Source organism: Lithobates pipiens, unplaced genomic scaffold, assembly GCF_037356315.1.
Source record: "Lithobates pipiens isolate NorthernLeopardFrog02 unplaced genomic scaffold, aLitPip1_a1.2 Scaffold_27, whole genome shotgun sequence".
Lineage (NCBI taxonomy): Eukaryota > Metazoa > Chordata > Amphibia > Anura > Ranidae > Lithobates > Lithobates pipiens.
The window spans coordinates 134,184,397-134,196,530 of record NW_027507788.1 but is presented as its reverse complement, the minus strand read 5'-3'; the positions used below and the strand labels follow the sequence as shown (position 1 = coordinate 134,196,530).

The following is a 12,134-nucleotide window of genomic DNA, read 5'->3' as shown; positions in this document are numbered from 1 at the left end:
GTTTTGGAATTTACTAGACATGTGCGCCATCAATAAATTTGTTTCATTTTGTTCTGTATTAGAAATTCATTCGTATTTCGTAATTCGTGGCCGAAATTTCGTACGAAATACGAATTTTTGTAACAATTATAAATGTTCGTTATGAATTGATCATTATGAGGGGCTCCCAGCATCCCTGTTCTGTGCTGACTTCCTAGGTTTTTAACTTTTAGGTTCGTTAACCTTTCGTAACAATTAAGAATGTTCGTTATGATGAATTTATCATTATGAGGGGCTCCCACCATCCTTGTGCTGTGCTGACCGCCTGGGTTTTTAACTTTTAGGTACGTTAACTTTTTGGAACAATTATGAATGTTCATTAGGAATTTGGATCCGAAATCCATAAACGAAATTTCGTATTTCGTACAGAATTCGGATGCATATAAATTTGTATTTCGGATCCTCCCGAATGTACGAATTTACAGAAACTTGTACGAATTTTCGATTCGTACGAAACTAATCGCACATGTCTAGAATTTACACTTCATGTACTTCGAAGGTTATTAACCCAAAAAAAGTGTGTAGATAAGAAGTGTATGACTGGCTATACATTATACAATTTTCTTGCACAACTTTCCTTTAGATTTACCAAAACCATATAATATGAGGTCAGACCTAAACACTTTCAATTTGTATACAATAAGGCAGGCCCTCCCACTACATAGTTTAGGTAAATCTAAAGAAAATTGAATTAGAAAATTGTATGGTGTGAGTGAAGTCTGAACTTCAAAACTCCTGATATGTATATTTGTTCCAGGTCAGTGAGATTTTCAGAAGGAGTGCTATGCAATGGCAGCCTCCATAGTCTCTCAGAACAGGTTTACTGAAAAGTCAATCCAAAGCCAAAACTTACATGCATCCACTTACTTATACCATAAAAAAACACAATCGCTGCAATAAATAATGATTTATTATTAGATAAATATACATTACTCCAAGATGCCAATGTGCTTACATGGATTAAGAAGTAGCCTATATCACAGGCCGGTGTGCATGTGGCACATTTTTTCATGAGTTAACAGCAGTAGTCCTGTGTAAACATTTTGCACGTTTTTTTTATTGTTGACCAATAAGTTAATACAAATTATTGATGCATGAAAGCACTCAAAGAAGAATAAAACATTGTGGTTCTATAAAAACAGGCTTATTTATTCTGCTTACCAAACAACAAATTTGAAAGCAATGTTGGATTTAACGATGCAGAAAAGTCTTTGTCGTATTTTGTTGAACTGGAAATGAGAACCTGCAGCTCTTCAGCATTCAAGGAACTACAGGTTCTAGCATGCCCTTTATTGTTGCTCCTTGGTGGTTGGGAGATACCATTTGCTCTCCCTTTGTCTAAATGCCTGGATGTCATATTTTCTATATGTTATCAACACCTGGGATAACTCAAGCCGCCTCCCTCTGCTCCCAATTCTTTACTTGTCATCTTGTTGGCTTGGAAGGCTCATTAAAACAAGACAACTATGCAGTTTATTTTGTCAATCCTCTTGGCAAGCTGGTTGATTGAGCCAATTACAGCTCTATGTTGAGTCTGCAATGACTATGACCTTACTGACTCGTGAAGCAGTTGAAGAGGTAGACATGAAAACCAACTCCTTCACTTTCTAATGACTTTAAAGACAGTCAGAAGCACATGTATGGGCCCCATTCTCCAAATACCTCATATCGAACTCTGGACTCTCTAAAAATACAATTCCGATAGAGCATTATGTCCCATTTTCAAACAGTTTCTTAGTAGATGCTACAAATTTACATATCCCTCCCATGATCTCTTGCAGACCTCTCAATATCTGTAAAAGTCCAAGTGGTGGGAGGGATTCTACAGCAGTGTTATTCCTCTGGTCTGTAATGTTCCTGATAGTCTATGCAACCCCAGCTTCCAATATCATTGTAAATTCAAATGTGGATTGTACCCCTAGTTTCTACGATCTTCCTGGAAGGAATCATCAAAATTCACAGTAATGCTGATACCAATTATGTTTTCATACAATTGCAGATTTGTAAAAGGTATATAAAGGGGCAGAGAGGTGACACAGAAATGTGGCACGTCTGTGGCCATTTTTGCTTTGCCAATTGGAAAAATGTTGGTCGTTACAAAACTTTCAGCAGGGGATACATCATTGGATGCAGACAAAAGGGCAATTTACAACTTTATGTGTAATACTGCAGGGTAAGTGCTGAGGCAATATTTTTCATAACAATAGTTTCCGTTTTTGCTGCTTTAAGTGATCCATAGGCATACAGGTCATTCAGTATGAATAATTCCTACCATTTTAGCAATTATCTATCTGTGTGTATCTGTGCAATTATTAGATCAGGGTAGACAATTGAACAAATAGTTGAACATACTGGCCGAAATGTTTTTGTTAACTTACTGTCAAAGGACAGTGTATAGACATTTCCATAAACAACATCCAATCAGTTATTGAAATGTGCACGTGTAGGAAAAATGGGAGAAAGTGTTTTTTCTCTTAAAGTGGAATTACAAGCAAAATGCTTTTTTGCATTTTAGATAGAATAAGAGAGGATTATAACCCCTGTTAAGTTTTCTTTGCCTTCTGTGTCTCATTTAGGAGATTCCCCTTAACTTCCTGCCCCATAGCCAAAACAGGAAGTGAGAGGAAATCTGTCCAAAGTGAGGGAATTCCTGGTTTTCCCCAGGGTCTCCAGAACTAGTGTTCTCATTGGAAGATTTCCTCTCTCTTCCTTTTCTGGGGAGAACCCAAAATTTGGAATTTTCTTTTACTTTCAGTGATAATGGCAAATATGACAGACAGAGAGGATGAATCTTCCTAATTGAAACACAGACAGCAAAAAAAACTGGTTGTTCCAATCCCTCTCCAAAACAACAAAAAAAAAGTTTTACCTTTAGTTATACTGTAACCACTTGCTGGTTGAAAGCTGAACAGTGGGAACCTTAAGTGGAGTGTGAACAAGTTTTGCTTTTGACTGCTGGTGATTGCTGTGTTGCATTTTTATTTTTTTTTTATTTTTTTTGGGGGGGGGGGGGGTTCCTTGCAGATTTTTTAACACCCCTTCTGTCACTTTTTAAACAGCCTTTTTTTTTTTTTTCTTTCCTTCAGCCTACTAATTAAGGGAAGTGGTTAATTGGTCACAGGTGCTTGAGGCCTATATAACTTTCTGTAGAACTCATTTTGAGCCTGCTCACCGTTGAGCTTGCCACCTTTTTGCTTGCTGGAACTTAGACCAAGTGGAACTGGACTAAGTGGTGAGTTAAAAACCAGAGTTGAAAACAGAAGGTTGTAACAGGGGTCAAAGTACTTGTGTAGTGTGAGTACCTGTGTATTACAAGTGCACATCGAGGGCGAATACTGATGTGCAAAATGTAAGCAGATTGTTTCCCTGGAAGCCCAGGTTCTGAATCTTGGGAAGCAACTGTCAGCACTGAGAAGACCCTCCATACTAAAAGAAGATCCGGGAACATACCCAGCAGGGGCCAGCACAGAGGCGGGTGGAGAAAAGGAGGTGAAGGCACCAGAAAAGTGTAGCTGGGTGACAGTCAGGAAGGATTGAGGGGGAAGTGCCAGGGAGGTCGATCCAGGGCTGGAGCATCCTAATAAGTACACTCCATTGAGTGACATTGGTGAAACCAGTCAGGAACCAGCACTGGTGGAGCTGAGGGACCTAGCTGCCAGGGAAAGAACACCTCCAGTGAGAGTGGGCGGGAAGCGAAGGGAAAGGGTAGACAGATTCTGGTGGTAGGGGACTCAATTCTTAGAAGGGCAGAGAGGGCAATCTATGACAAAGACCTGAAGCGCCAAACTGTATGCTGTCTACCGGGCTCTCGGGTTCGGCACATCACGGATCTGTTGGACAGATTACTGGGAGCAGTGATGACCAGGCTGTCATGATGCATGTTGGCACCAGAGGCAGATGGAATGTCCTAAAAAACGATTGTAGGGACTTGGGAGCTAAATTGAGGGAAAGGACCTCCAAGGTAGTATTCTCAGGAATACTACCAGTACCTCAAGCCACTCCAGAAAGGCAGAGGGAGATTAGGGAAGTAAACAAGTGGCTGAAGAGCTGGTGTAGTAAGGAGGGGTTTGGGTTCCTGGAGGACTGGGCCGACTTCTCAGTCGGTCACCAGTACTATAGAAGGGACAGACTGCACCTAAATGAGGAGGGTGCAGATCTGCTGGGAGTAAAGATGGCCAAAAAGTTAGAGTTAAACTAGGTGACGGGGGAGGGTCCAGAGGTAGAGATAGTCAGCGCGGAACATGGAGGGTAGTATTGGGGGCATTAGTAGTAGGTTGACTAAAGCACATAAACCCAAGGTAAGTATATTAACAAGTCCTAGTTGCAATCTTGGAACACCTAATAAGAGGATAGTATGCGACCGGTCTAAACTACGTGGCATATTCACCAATGCCAGGAGCCTGGCGGACAAAATGGGTGAACTAGAGATACTGTTGCACGATGAGGATTCGGATTTTGTGGGATTTGCAGAGACCTGGTTAAACAGCTCTCATTGGTAGGCAACCATTCAAGGGTATACCCTTTATTGCAGGGATAGAGAGGGTAAAAGGGGGAGCGGTATGTCTATATATCAAGAATAATGTACAAGTGAATGTGGGAGATGACATCACTAAGGGAGCTAGTAAGGAGGTGGAATCCTTATGGGTAGTGCTCCAAAGGGATGAAGCAAAGGGGAAAATAATACTGAAAGTATGCTATAGGCCCCCTAACCCGAGGGAGTAGAGGGAGATAGACATCCTATCACAATTTGGATTAGCAGCAAGGATGGGAAGTGTTATCATAATGGGGGATTTTAATTATCATATCATAGACTGGGCGGAGGGAACCATGCGTTCGTCTAATGTCAACACGGCATAAGGCTCGCCAGTTCCTAAATGTCTTGCAGGATAATTTCATGGGTCAGATAGTAGACGCACCAACTAGAAATAAAGCATTACTAGATCTACTGATTACCAATAATACAGACCTGGTCACAGATGTGGAAATACGGGGCAATTTAAGAAACAGCAATCACAGGTCAATTGGCTTCAGTATAAATCACACAAACAGGAAACATAAGGGAAATACAAAGACACTGAATTTCAAAAGAGCCCACTTCCCTAAACTATGAACCTTGCTAGATGGCATAAATTGGAATAAAATCTTAGGAACAAAGAACACGGAGGAGAGATGGGTTCGCTTTAAGAGCATATTAAATAAGAGCATTAGCCAGTGCAATACACTAATAATAAATAAATAATACATTTAAAAGAGTGAACAAAAGTCCTGGATGGCTTAACTCCAATGTAAAAATGCATATAAAAGCAAAAGAAAACACCTTCAAAAAATACAAGGTTGAGGGATCATCATCAGCATTCACACTTTATAAAGAATGCAACAAGAAATGTAAGGGTACAATTAGGGCTGCTAAGACAGAACATGAAAGGCACATAGCGGAGGAGAGCAAAAAAAATCCCAAGAAATTCTTTAAGTATGTAAACAGTAAAAAAGGGAGGGCAGATCATATTGGCCTCATAAAGAATGAGGAGGGTCATCTGGTTGTATTGAATTGATTCTTCTCCTCAGTCTTGATGAGGAAATCGGGGGCTTCAGTAACCAAAACTGCAGTGTTTATCCTCGTGACACATCACAGGAAGCTCCCTCATGGCTAACAGAGGACAGAATTAGAATTAGACTTTGGAAACGTAACATTAATAAATAACCGGGAATGGATGGCTTGCACCCCAGGGTACTTAGGGAACTCACTTAGGGAACTCAGTCAACTGACAGTCTACTGAATGAAATGGTACCAGAGGATTGGAGAAAAGCCAACTTAGCACCAATATTTAAAAAGGGCCCAAAATACATCCCCAGACCACTTAGCCTAACATCAATAGTATGCAAGCTCTTGGAGGGGATGATAAGGGACTACAGTATATACAAGATTTTAGTAATGAAAACTGTATCATTAGCAGCATTCAGCATGGATTCATGAAGAATCGTTCTTGCCAAACCAATCTATTAACCTTCTATGAGGAGGTGAGATGCCATCTAGATAAAGGAAGGCCCGTAGACATGTGTATCTGGATTTTGGAAAAGCATTTGACACAGTTCCCCATAAATGTTTACTGTACAAAATAAGGTCCGTGGGCATTGACCATAGGATGAGTACATGGATTGAAAACTGGCTACAAGGGCGAGTTCAGAGAGCGGTGATAAATGTGGAATACTCGGAATGGTCAGGGGTGGAAAGTGGAGTCTCACAGGTTTCTGTGCTGGAACCAATCCTATTTAATTTGTTCATAAACGACCTGGAGGATGGGATAAACAGTTCAATCTCTGTATTTGCGGACAATACTAAGCTAAGAAGGGCAATACCTTCTTTGCAGTATGTGGAAACCTTGCAAGAAGATCTGAACAAATTATTGGGATAGGCAACTACATGGCAAATGAGGTTTATGGTAGTAAAATGTAAAATAATGCATTTGGGTGGCAAAAATATGATGTAATCTATACAGTAGGGGGAGAACCTCTGGAGGAATCTAGGATGGAAAAGGACCTGCAGGACCTAGTAGATGATTGGCTCAGCAATGGCATGCAATGCCAAGCTGCTGCTAACAAAGCAAACAGAATATTCTGCATGCATTAAAAAAGGGATTAACTCCAGGGATAAAGCGATAATTCTCCCACTTTACAAGACTCTGGTCCGGCCGCACATGGAGTATGCTGTTCAGTTTCGGGCACCAGTCCTCAGGGAGGATGTACTGGAAATGGAGCGAGCACAAAGAAGGGCATCAAAGCTAATAAAGGGTCTGGAAGATATTAGTTATGAAGAATGGTTATTTTCTCTGGAGAAGAGACACTTGAGAGGGAATATGATTTCAATTTACAAATAAAATACCGTACTGGGATAAAAAAAATTTTTTATCATCCCGGTATGAACATTTTTAGCCAACGATTCCCTGTACTACAGAAGTGATTAGAGTGGCTAAACAGCATAGAGAGAGAAACTTTGTTCCTCCTTCTCTTTGACCCCGAAAACCGCTTCTTTTTCCTGTATTCTACAGCTCTAGGCAGAGAATCATAATCTGATATTTTTAAAACCAAAGACTATGTGACTGTCTTCAGTTTGATCCCTGGTTTAGTAGGATAGAACCATGAGGCTCAATTAAGGCTTGAAAGGCTCAATCAAAATTGAGAAAAAGAAAATACCTCAAAACACATAACCTAATCCTTGTAAATATTCTGCAAGCTTTCTCTAGAGGTTCCCTCAGCTTTTTTTTTTTGTTTCTTTTTTCACAATATCTGTGCACCCTTGTTCTGCTCATTTTTGTTTCTGTATCCTTGTTATGCATACCACGGGACAAATGCTTATGGAATTTGAGATGTTGGGGTTGTGAAATTGATAATCATTGAATGCAGTTGCAATGAATAATAAGATTATGCCTACTGTATAAAGGAGTTAAAGTGATATTACAGACAAAAAAATAAAAACAAACATGCAAGCAGCTTAGGATAGGGGCACCCAAGCAAGCGCATTCCCGAGCCGCTGCTCTGCGTGTCCATTCAGACAAACCATGACTCGCCCCTCTCTCTCCTCATTGGCTATATGGTTGATTGGCTCCCACTGCTGTCTCAGCCAATAAGGAGGGAGAGTCCCCAGTGAGCAAAGCTCTCATTCACATTACTGGATCGAGAGAGAGCTCAGGTAATTATAAGGGGGCTGAGGGGGACTGCTGCACACAAAATATTTTTTACTTTATGCATAGAATGCATGAAGGTAAAAAACCTTCAGCCTTTAGAACCACTCTAAGTTACAGAAGCATATATCGCTTGAATAAAAGTGCTTACAAAGCAGAGCATATCTAAATGTGAGCAGGGAATGCTGTATTTCAGAAAAAGTTTAGTAGTTTGGAAATGTCTTATTTACAATGTACAAAAAGCAGAAAAATTAAGCTGAGGGAACACAAACACATTTTATTTTGCCCAGGGGATCAATAGAATATGATGGATTTCTTCTTTGTTGTACCTGTATGATGACTCACTGACCATATTTTCATACATTACTTTATAAATTATTGGATCATGTTTTCATATTTTTTGTTTTTTTCTCATCTCCAGAGCCTAAAAAGATGGCCTCATTGCTAGAAATCATCAATTTGTCTATCTGATGTTCCTAATGTGAGGTCAGCTTATTATAGCTTCTTTCCATGGTCTAAAAATTAGGTATCTACAGTGACCATAACTATTTCAGTCCTACAGACTCAAGAGACTTATGACACTAGAGGTGTGGGCACGCACAGGATTTCTTCAGCTTCCATTGAGCTCTTGCTGGGTGTCCCATGCATCCCTTTACTTTTTAAGGAGGGGTGGTCTCCCTGCAGGCAGACCTGCCCTTAAACTATCCAACAGCTATATATGTGCTCAAATTTGGGAGACTCTAAAAATCAGTTAGGACCTCAGTAAATTGGAGACATGGTCACTGTGGCTTACACATATGTTTGTAAAGTTTTAAATGTGTGCAACTAAACCCCTTGTTTTTAACGTGAACTGTTAGACAGGGCCAATTTTGGTTTTGCTGCAGGCTAGCTGGTAAGTGAGCAGGGAAATTTAGTTTATTTGTTTTTGATATGCATGGCCCTTCCATCTGCTCCTTGCTGCAAAGGCTAGTTATAGGTTGGGGTGGTTGCCATTTGTTTGCTCAGCTGAAAAATTACCTAGTTCAATGTTGCTGTTTTCGTAAAGTGATTAGCTTTATACTATGTTGTATTTACTTACCAGTTTGAAAACATTTCAGTGTGTTTTGGTGATGATTGTAAACCCTAGCAATATATTAAGGCAACATTGGTATACAGTCATAAACACCTTGGTGTAGAACATACATCGTGAATATTCTACACATCAGGATTTTTGAATAAAAGCTGATAAAAAAAATTGAACACCAGTGCCGTTATCCAGAAGGACAAAAATAAATCACTTATGAATGCCTGTTCTCCTTAAACCCAGGATAATTTTAATCTTTTCCATTCTCCAGTTTATTTTAACAGCAGCAATGGGTAAGAGGTATATACTCCGGAGGTGGACATTTTATAAAGGGTGCCACCTATTATAGACCACTAACACTAAAATATACATTGCAAATGATCTATAAAAGTGGGACCCATAATACAATTTCCACATCCAGACTACAGATAGTTGTTTAGATATGTTTTTTTTTTTTTTTTTACAAAGTAACACTTTAAAAAGGCAACAGTAAATATTCACTTGTGAATCTGTGAAAAGATCTTGGAAACTCTCATTAGTGACAAACAAGGGTGGGATACAGTTTTATGCAGAAAAAAAGGAAAGAGGCGTTTAGAAAGTATTCAGTTAACCTTAGCTAGCTATGTAAGGAATATTGATATGGAAGGTGCATGGCAGCACTACTCTGACAGTGTGGACAGAAAGTTAGCAGTTCATGAGCCAGGCATCCACTGTAAACATGTTTAAATCTTCAAAGGAGGGTACAATCTAGTCTCTTGCATACATGTTTTTTGCTGCTCCTAGCCTTAACCATTGCTGATGACTAAGGCTGGATTCACACCTATGCATTTTTAGTGCTTTTTGCATTTTGCAGATTTGCACCACAGAACGTGTTCCATAGGAAACCATGGTAAATGGACTGTAGTGCAAATCTGCAAAAAGCACTAAAAATGCATAGGTGTGAATCCAGCCTAAGGCCAGGTGTGGCTGAAACACATATGTTGTATCCTGATTTGAAGACTTAGTAAAGAGTAAACAGTGGATGCATAACACTTGGAGTGCTAGTTTTCTGACTGTGAAAATGGGAAATTGACACACCTGAAAAAGACTTCACAGATAATTGGGGCCCAGTATAAAAGAACTAAGCGCTTCTGACTTAGATCAAAAGTTGCACTACCAGAAAGAATAGACACCGTGCCAAGATTTTCAACTTAAAGACCTTGAATGCATTATTTTGTTACAAAATATACTTTATAAAAATTAAGACCAACCTGACTGAAATTTATATTCAGTTTGAGCAAAATAAACCTCAAAAACTCTGAATAATATGTACTTGCTGAGCATATTGATAAACATTTTCCTGCATAATTATAGACTTGGGGAAAGCAGTCCATTATCTAGATATTGCGATTTAACATCAACATGTCTGCATAGAGACAGATCTCTGGAGATCACCCTTTTATCCTTGGGGCTTGAACTTAATCATAAAAAAACTACAGACAATGTTATTTTGTAAACCTCAAGACTATTAAAATTAATTTAACAAGCATTTTTCACAAGCTGAGGTTTTCTGGTTCCCTCCAAAGCAAAAAACGAGTTTTCCAGTCTGTAAGGATCACATTCCAACAATAAATATACTGCAACAAATATTGGAGCAATGGAATCTTGACATTCAACTTAAATATTTTTTTTTCTGTAATGCCATCTTTGGTGGAAAGGCTCATTCAGCATTTATGCCCTTGGCTACCTTTACAGTCATATATATGTATTTAGTCAGTTGCTGTTATTTGATCTTTCCCTCCACTATCTGTTTCTCTGGGCTCTACAGCACTTGTAATGTAGTAGATCTGCTATATTATTTCATAGTTGGGTAATGGCCAACTGCTTCTCTGTGAGTTGTTGGTGGAAAATCCTTGCTACTACAAATGCAATGCATTTTTCAAAGCCTTTCACTGGCCAACAATGAGTTCCAGTCTCCAAGTCCAAAAGTCTTCAATAAAAACCCTATGTCACCTGCTGAGGTGTCATTTTGTTTTATCTCCAGCTTTGCATCAATCCACAATGATGCTTCCTATCATTGTATGTCAGATTGTTGAAAAAACAAACACACTATAAAGCAGTTTCCACTGGTTGCATAAAATAAAGAAACCAAGGATTTAAAAAATCAGTTTGGTACCATGCAGTTTCTTATTTTAGGACGTCTTTGTATTTCTGTAAAACTTTTAATTTAAGACTCCTGAATGAAGGCTGATGAAATAAGGTTAGGCGAGAGTAAACCATAATAACAAAAGTCACACTTGGGTTATTATATGTGACTGTCCCACAATCATATTTTTATCATCCACAGGTCCAAGTCCATCAAGGAATTCTGCCTTGGAATTACTGTAGAAGTTCTTTAATTTATCCAGTTTTGGGCTCTTATCCTTCACTTTAGGCTTTGGAGTATGTGGAGGACCATTTGGGCATGAGCCAACATGGTTGTAATGCCCAATATCTGAACATTCGGTTTCACGGTGGTAAAAGTAGCTAAAGTTGGATACGATGACTGGTACAGGAAGAGAGATGGTTAGCACACCTGCAATGGCACAAAGAGAACCCACCAATTTTCCACCTACTGTCTCAGGAGACATGTCTCCATAACCTACTGTTGTCATGGTGACCACCGCCCACCAGAAGGCCTCAGGGATGCTGGTAAACTTTGTACCTTCATGATCAGCTTCTGCAAAATATACAGCACTGGAGAAGAGGATAACTCCAATAAAGAGGAAGAATATGAGCAACCCCAACTCTCTCATACTTGCTTTAAGTGTTTGCCCCAAGATCTGCAATCCCTTGGAGTGGCGAGACAGCTTGAAGATACGAAATACTCTAACCAAACGGATAACCCTAAGGATAGCCAGTGACATGGCTGGCTGGCCCACCCCTCTGTGACGAGCAAGTTCTGTTCCCAGAGCAACAAAATATGGTATGATTGCTACGAAATCAATCATGTTCATGATATCTTTGAAGAAGGCTGGTTTGCTGGGACAGGCAAAGAAGCGCACAGAGAGTTCAAAAGAGAACCAGCAGATGCAAATAGTCTCCACGATGAAAAATGGGTCTTCAAACGGACTCTTTTCTTTAAAGCTCTGAGTAGTGTTGCTTCTGTGAAGGGGTTGTACCTGCAACAGAAATAAACATGTAAACAAACTAGCAACCTAATCAGCTCAAAATTAAATAGTAGCATCTACTGATTCATCATTTACCAAACTGTTCCAAAAAGTAGCCCAAGCTGTATGCATTCAGTAGGATATTATGGCAGATTTAATGCCTTGGAAAAGTATTCACCCCCTTGGCATTTTTTGTGTTTTGTTGCCTCACAACCTGGAATTAAC

At 39.6% G+C, this 12,134-nt stretch overlaps 1 protein-coding gene across 1 annotated transcript in view; it reads right to left on the bottom strand.

The window, feature by feature from the left end:
- Nucleotides 1–931: 931 nt before the first annotated feature.
- KCNA7 (potassium voltage-gated channel subfamily A member 7) overlaps nucleotides 932–12,134 on the bottom strand; it is an 85,236-nt gene continuing 74,033 nt past the window's right edge. Inside the window, exon 2 of the mRNA XM_077457498.1 lies at nucleotides 932–11,921. Coding sequence (XP_077313624.1) covers nucleotides 11,052–11,921 — 870 coding nt within the window. The 3' untranslated portion in view covers nucleotides 932–11,051. The remainder of the gene's footprint in view (nucleotides 11,922–12,134) is intronic.